At 35.9% G+C, this 13,008-nt stretch overlaps 1 protein-coding gene across 9 annotated transcripts in view; it reads left to right on the forward strand.

The window, feature by feature from the left end:
• The window catches only part of USP38 (ubiquitin specific peptidase 38), an 86,089-nt gene that overhangs the window by 9,513 nt on the left and 63,568 nt on the right, over nucleotides 1-13,008 (forward strand). For all 9 annotated transcript variants that reach the window (XM_027766121.1, XM_027766109.1, XM_027766129.1 and 6 more), the window contains exons 3-6: nucleotides 1,714-1,843; nucleotides 6,164-6,265; nucleotides 10,158-10,316; nucleotides 12,812-13,005. In XM_027766121.1, coding sequence (XP_027621922.1) covers nucleotides 1,714-1,843; nucleotides 6,164-6,265; nucleotides 10,158-10,316; nucleotides 12,812-13,005 — 585 coding nt within the window. The remainder of the gene's footprint in view (nucleotides 1-1,713; nucleotides 1,844-6,163; nucleotides 6,266-10,157; nucleotides 10,317-12,811; nucleotides 13,006-13,008) is intronic.

Raw genomic sequence — 13,008 nt, forward strand, 5'->3', positions numbered from 1 at the left:
GAGTGTCTCTACTCTCCTACTTCATATATGTAGAATGACCAAAACATTTTATGAGAGTGAGCCTTATAAAAGTTGGAAAATGTAGAACAGCTTCTGGGACTACTTTAATGACTATGGCTATTGGAAGAAGCCTGCAAAACAAGAAAGGAAATCTCATTTGTGTAGAGAATGGAAGAAACATACAGATAACTTGTAGTTAGCATGCATTTAAATTGATATGGTAATGATACTTTGGGTCATATATTTATGTCCTTACTATTTAGATTAATAACTTTGTACAGTCAAGGTACAAAAGGTGTTAATATTTGATGGAAAAGAGGCATTCACAATGAGTATGTCAGTGTGACTACCTTATTTACTCTTCACAACAACCCTGTAGTTAGCGTATTTGTCTATAACTATGGATGAGAAAAATGAGACATAGAGGAGTTAAATAACTCATGTAAGATATTTAGGGTCCTCTGGCTATAAATGGTGAATTAAGATTTTTAAACCAACTACCAGACTTTAAAAACTCATTTTTCTCTCTAATATTTTCTTACAGTATAATCCTACAATTGGATTACTAGGTTAAATTATATGAACATTTGACCCAGTCACTTTCTTTCTTTTTTTTTTTTAAATTTTTATTTATTCATTCATTTTTTAAATTTGACCAGAGAGAGAGAGACACAGAGAGAGAAGGAAAGTGAGAAACCAAGTCACTGGGACTCAAACCATGGTTGACCATGTGGGAGTATCTAGCACCTTAACCACCATACCACCTGCTGGTCCCCCCAGTGCTTTCAAAAGAATTGAATCCATTTTCACTGTCGTTTTCAGAATTTGCAACAGTCTCCATTAGACCCCTATATTAGTTTTTTAATCCCATAATGTAGGTTGATATTCAAGAATGGCATTCGTTAATATAAAATTTAGTCATTAGAATATTTATATACTCAGAGTTCTTTTATATATTTGTGAAACTTCCTTTTGTTTTCTTTTTATAGTAGGATTTTGAAAGATGAGTAAATATATTTTACAATTTAAAATAGTCTTTTTTAACAGTACCTTTCATATTAGAGAACATTCACCAAGAAGGAAAAATGTTGGTTCATATTCATATGTCTGTTCAGATATCTATATTTAAATTTCTCTTCTAGGAACCAGCAGTTTAGTGTAATGGCTGTGTCGATGAACTCCCATGTAGTCGACCACGGTTCAAATCCTGGAAGCGGTGGCTTAAACTCACACCGGGTGCATGTGTGTGCATTCCCAAGATCCCAAGGGGGGAATGGAGGAGAAGGGATTGAGGCGTGGCCATCCCCCCTTTGGGGGATGATTTCTTGCTTTCTATCTCTCTCTGTCTCTGTCTTTCTGGCAAGCGCATGCACCCTATAGAAAAAAACCTCTTAAAAAAAAATTCTCTTCTAAAGTAAATTTGCAATGTAGCATAAATTTTAAATTTTGCACTTACACAAAATAATAATTTCACAAATTATTTTATGAAAATATATTGAATATAAGGGACTATTGGCTCACAAAACTGGAAACTTAATGAGAACAATTACTCATACTTATTTCTACATTTTAGCCAGTACTTTTCACTAGCAACCTAGTAAAAACATTGAGTCACAATGTGTGTGATTATCTACTGAAACTGTTGTTATTCAGAACTAAGAAAAGTTGAAAATATTTTCAACACTGATCATTTTATTCTCCTTTATCTTTCAGAATGATTGACTGGTTGTCTTGGCCATTGGCTCAGCATGTTGATACCTGGGTAATTGCACTTTTAAAAGGACTGGCAGCTGTTCAGAAGTTTACTATTTTGATAGATGTTACTTTGCTGAAAATAGAATTGGTAAGTGGGACTATGTAAATCTACTAGAATGTATGAATGCATATAGTCAGTGTTTTGATCTTTGGGTTGTTTTCCTTAATACACCAAATTTTGAACATGTTCTTATTTTTTGTTTCATTTCAAATAATCATTTTATACAGGCTTCCTGAAATTATAAAAAAATTCCATTTGTTTAGGTAATTAACATAATTTGGCTGATTTTAAACATCTAGTACAAGAACACATTTCCCATTATCTCTTGAATCCATCTCATCAAGCTTTTACCACAATTATTCTACCAAAATTACCTTTGACTCTAGTACTTTCAGTGTTGCTAAATCAAATGTTGCTCGGGCCTCTTCTGACTTGACCTGTCAGCAGCATTTGACACAGTTGATCACTCCCTCATGAAACACCTTTTTTACTTAGTTTCCAGGACACCATACTCTCCTAGTTTTTGTCCTAGTTCACTGACATATCAATCTCTTGTACTTGTTCTAACTTCTAAATGCCTCAGAGTTCAGTCTTTGGTTTACTTTCTATTCAACCTATACTCACAGCACAGCTGTCTCATGGCTTTAAATAATGTCTATAATTTAATGACTGCCAGATTTATATTTCTAGTTCAGTGTTCTCCTTTGACTCCATATTCAGTATCCAATTGGATCTCAACTCACTTCATTCACAATCTATTCAATAATTCCTGATTTTTCCCTTCCAAACCTGTTTTCTATCCCAATAAATAGCTACTCTATCCTTCCATTTATTCAGGCCAAAAACCATAAAGCTCTATTTGTCAGGGACCAGCAGTTGGTGTAATGGCTATGTTGCTGGACTCCCATGTAGTCAACCGTGGTTCAAGTCCTGGACCCGGTGGCTTAAATTCACACCGGGCACATGTGTGTGCGTGCCCAAGATCCCAAGAGGAGAAGGGATTGTGGTGTGGCTATCTCCCCTGGAGGGTGATTTCTCGCTTTCTGTCTCTCTCTGTCTTTCTGGTGAGCGCACGCGCCCTATAGCAAAAACCTATTTTTAAAAAAAAAAAAGCTATACTTGTCTTTTTATTCTCTCTCAGCCCATTTCTTAAAAATCCCCTGACTGCACCTTTAAAATATATGCAGAATTCTACCACTTCTAACTAGTTGTATCACTACCACCCTGGCTTAAAGTCATTATCATTTTTTGCTGTACTGATTGCAATAGCCTTCCTCCTACTCCTCCCCTTAATCTCTTATAAATATTACACAAGGTCCTACATGATCTGACCCACCAACTGCTTCTGGGATCCTCACTATTCTTGCCTCTGTCTCTTGCTTCACTTACACTGTCTCCTTGATCTATCTGTAGCACTTTAGTCCCAAGGCTATAGGGCAGTACTGCTTGCCCTGCTCACAGTACTCTTCTCTGAGGTATCTCACATTTTTAGTTGTATAGACAGATGTCACCTTTTCGTGAGACATTTTTTTCTTTTCTTTTGTTTGTTAATGCCAGAGGATGCATGCTTGTGGAGAGAGGGACAGACAGAAAGCCTACCCTGGGAACACAGTTTGACAGATTTTTATTTACTCAAGGCATTTTTCCTTTGATCTGACATGTTATTTCCTAACTTTCTCCCTCCCCCACAAATTGAATAACGTATGTTATGATAGAACTTTCCAGAAAAAAGGACATGCATGTAAATTATTTTTTGCCTTAAAAAATAGCCACTGGATTCCATTTAGTAGAGGAAAAAAAAAAAAAATGAAGGTTTTTCTCCTGAGACTTCTCCCTCCAGATTCATTTCTAGTGGGAAAGGCACAAACCCAGGCCCTTCCTGAGATGGGTACCAAACTTGAGCTGTGAAATATTGCTTTCCTTGACTAAAAATGAAGATTTTCTGTTGAGACTTCTCCCTCCAGATTCATTTCTAGTGACCTCTACGCACCAAGTGTCTAGACAGGTCCAAGTGAACAGGATCCAAACATGTGAATACAATGAGGGTCAGAGTATTCTTCTGTTCCCACTGAATCTGATTCACAAAGAGTGAAAACGGAACGGAAGAGAGATTGTAGATCACCTCCTCCCGCACACCTCTGAATGCTCAGATTGAACTTCAAGAATTAGGAAGAAATGGGACCAGCAGTTAGCATAATGGCTTTGTTGCTGGACTCCCATGTAGTCGACCGCAGTTCAAGTCCTGGACACCCAGTGGCTTAAAACTCACACCAGGTGCATGTGCGTGCATGCCTAAGATCCTGAGAGGAGAATAGAGGAGAAGGGATTGCGATGTAGCCATCCCGCCTGGTGTGGGGGGAGGTGATTTCTTGCTTTCTCTGTCTGTCTGTCTGTCTGGCAAGCGCACATGCCCTATAGCAAAAATAAAAAATAATTACGAAGAAATGCACCATCCATCAGATGACTGCATTATACAAGAAATATGGGAAAGCAAGAAAATACCTCTCCTCCAAGGGAAAACAATAACTTCTCTTTATCCTCAGATAGTACAATGGAAATGTCAGATAAAGAATTTAAAATATTCGGAGCCAGCAGGTGGCATGGTGGTTAAGGGTGCTGGACTCCCATATGGCCAACCACAGTGAGTCCCAGACCTGGCGGCTTGCTTTGTTTCTTTCCCTCTCTCTCTCTCACTCTGCCCCTCTCTGGCCAAATAAAAAATAAATAAAGTTAAATAAAATAATTCTAAATAAAAATAAATGAATTTAAATAAAATAATTATTTAAAAAATGAATTTAGAATATTTATAGTAATGAAGCTAACAGAAATAGAAGAAAAGATAAAAGAGGAAATACACACTATAAAAAAGAATCAAATGGACCTGTTAGAGATAAAGGCTATAATACAGAAAGTCAAAACTTCCCTTGAAAGTATTAAAAGCAGACTAGATCATACAGAAAATCGAATCTCAGGTGTACAAGATAGAATCACTGACCTAGAAAAATCCACCACAAAGACTGAGAAAATTGCCCTCCAAAAATGAGAATAATATACGAGAAATAGTAAACACCATTAAACGTCCAAACATCTGGATAATTGGTATCCCAGAAGGCTAAGAGACTCGTAAGGACAATGATAATCTATTCTATAAAGTCCTGGAAGAAGACTTTCCAAACCTAGAGAGGCATTCAAAGATCCAGTCCCAAGAACTACAAAGGGCCCCAAATAGAATCAACCCAATAAAATCTTCTCTAAGACACATTATAGCCAGATTGACCAAAATCAAAGACAAAGATAAGATCCTAAGATTGGCAAGAGAGAAACATCAAGTTACCCACAAAGGATATCCCATCAGGCTAACAGCGAACCTCTCACTGGAAACAATGCAGGCGAGGAAAGAATGGGAAAATACATTCAAAATGTTAAGGGAAAAGCAATTTCAACCAAGAATACTCTACCTGGCAAGATTAACCTTCATATGGGAAGAAAAGACAAGAACATACTCAGATAAATGAAACCTGAAAGAATTTACCAACACCAGACCAGATCTCCAAGAAGTTCTCAAGGGAGTGCTATAGCAGGAAAATTAAATATAAACACAAAGAAATAAATTCAAAAACTAAAAAAATGGCCATGTTAATCATGGGGACAAGTTTGGAGTTGAATATAATACCCCAGAATTTATTTGGAAAAACCGAACCACAATAGATGATAGAATGAGAACGTGAGACTGAATTGGTGAAACAGAATTTTACGACTTTTGACTAAAACATTGCTGATTTTCTTCTGGGCTTTGTTTTCTGGTTTTAAGGATTTTTGTCTTGTCTTGAGCTGTTGATAGGTTCATGTACCTACTATTTGAACAGAATCCTAACCTATTTCCTGGCTTTAAGTTTTAAGCAAAGTTCCTTAGCATTTCTTTGATTTACTAAAGCTAAAACTGCTTTTCTTAAAATTAAAAAATACATTTAAAAATACCTATTTAATGACCATAGTAAGCTATATAGCATCAGCTAGGTGCTACCTTTTATAGTATATTCATTCTACTCAGTTTCATGCCTAAAGTCAGGGATGTATTCACAGATATGTATATACCAGCTGAAGTTGCTATTGAAAGTAGTTAGATTATTTAAGAAATTTTATGAATGGGGGGGGAAAGTGGGGGGGGCGTATATTTATATATATGAAACTAGAAATGGAAAATTATTGATGATAACATGTATGATTAAGCCACTATGCAGTATATTCTAGATGGGAAATCACATTTTATATGCTGTGATGATGTTCAGGGAATGAATGTAAATTAATTAATTAAAAATTAAAATTAAAAAAAAGAAAAATAGCTACTGATTGGGTTGATGAATTTTTTGCAAATTATTAAGATGAGTGTCTTATTTTCTTTTGAAGGTTTTTAATCGACTTTGGTTTCCTCTTGTGAGACCTGGTGCTCTCGCTGTTCTTTCTCACATGCTGCTTAGTTTTCAGCATTCTCCAGAGGCGTTCCATTTGGTAAGTTACAACACAAGTTTTCTACATCGAAAAAGCCTTGTTTTTAAAGTTTGATTTAATACTGAGTCACATTTGTGTATGGTAAAAGATTTAACTTTATTTATTTATTTAAATTTGACCAGAGAGGGACAGAGTGAGAGTGAGAGATAGAAAGTGAGAAAGTGAGCCATCAGGTCCAGGACTCAAACCGCGATTGGCCATATGGGAGTCCAGCGCCCTTAACCGACATGCCACCTGCTGGCCCCAGTTGTAGGCTATCTTAATCTAACTTTTCACATACCTTTATGATTTCATAGAAGATCCAATTTGTTGGACTTGCCTCCAAGGAATATATTTTTAGAACATTGTGTGTTTCACCAAAACTGCCCCACTTGTAACACTACCAATAATTGAAAGTCACTGCTCTACATGAGAGATGTCACTGATGGATGTTTCTAGCATTAAAAACCACTGAAAACTACTGAATGCTTTATAATTTCAAAAGCATAAAAATATTAATTTTGCTTTCCCCCTCAAAATTCAAGCTTCTCATTCTTTCTCAGCCTACATTCTACAAATCCTGTTGACTACATTCTTAGAATATATACAGAATTCTACCACTCTAAATCACCTACATCACTGATTTACTTTAAACATATTTTTTTGAGAGGTTTTGCTATAGGGCACGTGCACTCACCAGAAAGACAGAAAGAGACAAAGAGATAGAAAGCGAGAAATCACCCCCCAGGGGGTATGGCCATGCCGCAACTCGTTCTTCTCCATTCTCCTCTTGGAATCTTGGGCACGCACGCACACACACTCGGTGTGAGTTTAAGCCACCAGGACCTGGACTTGAACCACAGTCAGCTACATGGGAGTTCAGCGACATAGCCATTATACTAACTGGTAGTCCCTTACTTTAAACATTTTTATAATCTCTGATTAGTCACTTATGCTATACTCTAAACCTTTTTCTTTGCTCACACCATTTTAAAATATGGAAGCGATCTCTTTATCTTGTATTGTTTTTTTTCCCCCTGAAAAAAAGTAGTTGAATAACAAATGCTTGACTTTGAAATATTTGACTTATTACACTAAATAATTAAAATCACTTTCTTAAGGAATAGTTAGATCTAAAATTGAAAATTGTAATATGCTTAGTAAAGCCTGAAAAAAAAGACCTAATTACTGTTTAAATAAAATGTATAACCTGACGCCCTACTAAACTTTAAAAAAAATTGGATACTCGGTAGTAGGTCATGGGGTGATTAAACCTATAATTCAATAAAGGATGTAAGTTTAGGAGTTATTAAGTATTTGACAGCAGTAATTTGGAGCCAATACAATCATTATTCATTACATTAAATGTTTAGAATATTTGAGTGCAAACCAAGATTCATGTTATAATGTGTGTTGTTATGAGCCAAGTTACTTTTCATATGCCTTTTTTAAGTAGAAAAAAATGTACAGAAGCTATGGCAAGTAGTAATAACAGAGAAAACACTATCAGAGCTTCTAATTAATTTTTATACAGTTCCTCAAATAGTACCTTAAGTTTAGTGAATATAATAATAATGTCTGGAAACATTTAGATTCACTCATTCAGCAAACAAATTTTGAAGCATTTCGATGGTAACAAGACTGCTTAGAAGTTTATCTGTATGACTATAAAGAACTAAAGCATATCCGTGTCAGAGGTAACATTGGCCACTTAGGGTGTAGTAGTAATCTGATTATAAAGACCAAATCTACGCAAGAAAAACTTTCCAAAGATTTTGAATTATGTATTTAAAAATCATTTTAAAAATCCTTTCAGGGCTAGCAGGTTGTGTGGTAGTTTGTGTTAGACTCCCATTGACCATGGTTCAAGTCCCAGACCTGGTGGCTTTCTTTCTCATTTCCCCTTTCTCTCTTTCTCTTTCTGGTGAATTCACATGCCCTGTAGCAAATTAAATAATAATAAATAACTAATTCTTCCTTTAAAAATCTTTTCTTCTCTTTCATCTCTCTCTCCCTTTATATCTGAAAAAAAGATAATTTTGGATTTCTGCCTATTGTAGCTGGAAGGTATTAGATGGCTTCATAGCCTAGAATTATAGTTCATATTTGTTTAGAAAGGTGAAGATAATAGCAGTAAGTAAACTTACCAGGAACCAATACAGTTTTGTGATTATTTTCATACTTTTGCAGGAGGTAAAATTGGAGAAGATAGTGCAAAAGCTAAAATGTAATTTAAGATCTCAAATACACAAGAGCAAATCTAGACAGAGCTGAATGGAAATTGCAATGTTAATTTAAGAATATGACTATTAATAATGTTAATATAAGTAATATGTTAATTTTAAGAATATGACTGTTAATTATATTAATGTTATTTTTGTAGGGAGAGGGGAAAGGAGTTGATAACATTATTAATATAATTGCTGTTATTGCTATTTGATGATGTGAACATAGAGCTATAATTTTTTTTATCAGGAATTAGCAACCAAAAATATATTCTACAAACAGAACATCATAAGGTGTCTTTTACCATACAAGTGTAAATATACAGGGCCAGCCCTATAGCTCAATTGTTGAGCCAAATCCCACATGGCCAACTGAAATTCAAATCTCAGCCCCAGTGGCCTGAAAAACACACAGGCGTATGTGCATGTATGCCCCAAATCCTGAAGGGATGGAGGAAAAAAAGAATATGGCATAACCACATCCCTTGGGAAGTCCTCTTTCCCTCTCTGACTGGTGCACATGTATATGTAGTTTCGGATTATAATTATTAGTTGGATAAAGTATAGTACCATACTAGTGGAATGAGCCATTTCTGCTAAACAGAATTTATTTTGTTAATACTCTCTTAAATATATAATTGGCTCTGTATTAATTGCTGTTTAGTCGTCTTTTATAATGAAAGGACATTGTGCTGATTATCACTATTAATAGTTTTCTTTAGGGGCCAGTATGTGGCGTAATGGTTAAGGCACTGGACTCCCACGTGGCTAACTGTGGTTTGAGTCCCAGCGTGGCAGCTTGAACTTCATGCTGGGACCCAGCACATGCATGTGTGTCCAAAATCCCAGGAAGAGAATAGACAAGGGGTTGCAGCATGGCCATCCCTCTTGCAGGATGATTTCTCACCTTCCTCTCACTGTCTGTCTCTTTCTCCCTCTTGTGAGTGCATGCCGCTCTATGGCAAAAGCCTTAGAAAAAAATGCTCTTAAAATGCTCTTCATTCCTATGAGTAATGAGCATTTTAGATTTCTCTTTCTACTTGTAGCCCAGTTTCTTAGCAATAATAGAAATTTCTAATTCCTTGATTTTTAAACTCATCTCCTCCTTTGAAGGTTTTTTTAGAAAAGATAACAGTCTGATATAAGATAGTCCCTTTGCTTATCTAAAAGAAAAGTAATCTTGGTACTTGATCTGTGATTTTAGTTTCCTGTATAAATTAGCAGAGTATGAATAATTCTCTCGGGAAAATTTTTAAATTTACACTAGGTGGCGCTCCTTAGCTAATTTATGGGGTTTTTTGTTTTTGTTGTTTTTTTCTTTGTACCAATTTGTTCCTGTTGAATGATCTGGTAAATATACTAGCCCTAACATTTTTCAGCTTATGGCATTTTTTAAAATGGCAACCATGGCTAAGAATCCTATTTTGTTATGTATCTTAGCTTGTGTTTTAGATAGGGTATAAGAATGAGGAGAGGGGTCTTATATGGAATAACAATCATGGGTAACTGAACATTAGATTTCCCTTGATGCTCTAGAAACTTTGACTTTATAACTTCTTTAGAAAAAGGCTGTGACTGAACCTAACAGAGTGTTATTTGCTTGATTGTATAAAATATGCATTCTATTTGTAGGTTAGAAAATTTGTGGCCAGTATAAACTAAGGAATATTTGTCTTTTTTATTCTCAGATTGTTCCTCATGTGGTTAATTTGGTTCACTCTTTCAAAAATGATGGTCTACCTTCTAGTACAGCTTTCCTGGTGCAGTTAACAGAATTGATACAGTGTATGATGTATCATTATTCTGGATTTCCAGATCTCTATGAACCTATTCTGGATGCAATAAAGGTAAGGATCATTGCATCAGTGTTTGTGGAATTGTAGATCACAACATGATAGGTACATGATGGGATAGGTAAATGTGGTAAAACATTCAAATAGCCAGCTGTTTGATTGACTATTTTATGAAAATGTATTTTTTGTTTGAAAAATGCAATTAGAATTAGGTTTCATTGGTGTTTAAGGAGATTACTCCTTAAACTTCATAAAGTACAGCTTAATAAAATATTTTACTTTGGTTTCTTGTCCTTTTTTTCTACTTTTGCTCTGGGCTGTTCATGAATGTGAGTATATCATAGACTACTTAAATTATTTGTGGACTTAACCTTGTTTTTCAACTTTGTATAGGTAATGGATTCTAAAAGGCACTCATTCTGTTTGTGTTAAAGGATAGATGAAAATAAGCATGCTTCCCTCCATAAACTCAGTATAAAATCAGGGTGTATAGCAACATATTGGAGAACTGGTGTCAGCCAGAGTTAGCCAGAAGTTATTAGAAATCAGTTCCATTAATAATGTTCCTTTTTTGAGATCTGAAATACAAGGTTTCATTACCATTACTTCTTCTGTATCAAATGTTATTTTTACTATTAGCAAAATTAAACCAATTTTGGTTGATCCCAGAACACAAGACAGTTAAGCAAGTAAGGTATACCACTGCTGTGACACTTTGATGCTTCAGAAGTAGATTATATGCAAGGTGGATTTGGTGGTAATGTTAATGTCTTTCTACATCGTCATTGTGGCATAGATAAAAGCTGGTACGCTTTTCAGTTGATTGCATTCTCAGTTCTCCCGTGTTTTTCATGTTGAAAATGCTGATAACTCACATGGGCTTAGAAGAAGCAAGGAGCTCACTCTTAGCCCAAGGAAAGCACTTTCTATTAGCCATCAACAACAAAGAAATCAGAAGATCAAAATTCCTTCAGAAGGGAACCAGCAGTTAGCGTAATGGCTATGTCACTGGACTCCCACATAGTCGACTGCGGTTCGCGTTCCAGACCCGGTGGCTTAAAACTCACGCCGGGCGCGTGTGCGTGCGTACCCAAGATCCCAAGAGGAGAATGGAGGAAAAGGGATTGCGGCGTGACCATCCCCCCTGGGGTGTGATTTCTCTCTTTCTGTCTCTAGGTCTCTGTCTGGCGAGCGCAAGCGCCCTATAGTGAAAACCTCTCAAAAAAAAAATTCCTTCAGAAAATGTTTGTTTTTCTAAGGTCCAATTGGTAAGAGCAGTTTATAGTAGTAATCCAGAAAAGCCCTAAGGATTACCAGCTTTTCTTATCCTTTAGTGTTCTGCTCACACTTGAACTCATTTACACTAAAATTTTATCTCACGCTTCATGGAGTGGGTAAGAAGAATCTGTATGTACATAATTTTCCATATGGTTAAATATACGATCAAGTTTTATTTTTCAAAGTCAGAGATGATTATGCTTTGATGTTTTCATTTTTCACCCCATAATTACTTTGAGCTTTTATTTTTAAGTGTTAGTACTGATTAAATATTACTAGTGAATGAAAAGAAAACATTCTTATTTTCATTACCAAATGTAAAAGCAGATTCTTTATTGTTTATCTGATTTAGTTGTATTCTAATTTAAGTCCTCATTGTACTATCTAGAATATTCTCTGAGCCCAAAATTTTATTTTGTAATATTTTGCTTGCCAGTAGGGAATATAAATGATTCAAATGTATCTTCAGTTCCTGGTTCTTGAGTATTCTTCTGCCTGACAAATTTTCCCTCTAGGAGATGCTTATGTTTGTCATGGAGTGCCATTTGAGTTTTTTGTGTTTTTTTTTTTTAAGAATTGTTTTATTTAAATCTATTTATTATTATTATCATTATGATTTTCCAGTTTGATCAGAGAGAGACAGAGAGGAAGTGAGAAAGCAAGCCACCAGGTCCCAGACTTGAACCGTGGTCGGCCATGTGGGAGTCCAGCGCTTTTAACCACCATGCCACTTGCCGGCCCCGACATTTGAGTGTTTTGATAACTAACCAAGTATTGTCAGTGATTTTAAAACTAAATGTAAAAATTCAGTCACAGTACATACTGTGCTGAACGCTGCAAGCTGAGGCCACATAGGAGGCCCAGGTTTGATTCCCAGTTGTTTACCCTAGGAAGCTGGGTGATTTTCCTGTTAAAATGTGGAGTACACCTATAGTCCCAGATACTCAGGAGGATTAGGCAGGAGGATTGGGAGCTCACAGCCAGCATGGTAATAATGCAAGACCCTGTCTGAGAGCTAGGTATGGTGGTTTGTACTTGTGATCCCAGCTATTCAGGAATCTGAAGCAGGAAGATAAGGACATAGTGAGACCGTTTCAAAAGAAACACACTATGCACACACGCGCGCACACACACATACATACACAGATATACATACCCAAAAGAAACAAAAGCACTAATTAGGAGTGGAAGTATCTTCTTTATGGTGTTAATTTGATAACAGAAATAGATTTTACTTTCAAACTGTTTTGTTTTCTGTTTATGATCTCTAGGATTTTCCTAAGCCCAGTGAAGAGAAGATTAAGTTGATTCTCAATCAAAGTGCCTGGACTTCTCAATCCAATTCTTTGGCATCTTGCTTGTCTAGACTTTCTGGAAAATCTGAAACTGGGAAAACTGGTCTTATTAACCTAGGAAATACATGTTATATGAATAGTGTTATACAAGCATTATTTATGGCCACAGAGTA

Source organism: Tupaia chinensis, unplaced genomic scaffold (genome assembly GCF_000334495.1).
Source record: "Tupaia chinensis unplaced genomic scaffold, TupChi_1.0 Scaffold000064_1, whole genome shotgun sequence".
NCBI classification, from domain to species: domain Eukaryota; kingdom Metazoa; phylum Chordata; class Mammalia; order Scandentia; family Tupaiidae; genus Tupaia; species Tupaia belangeri.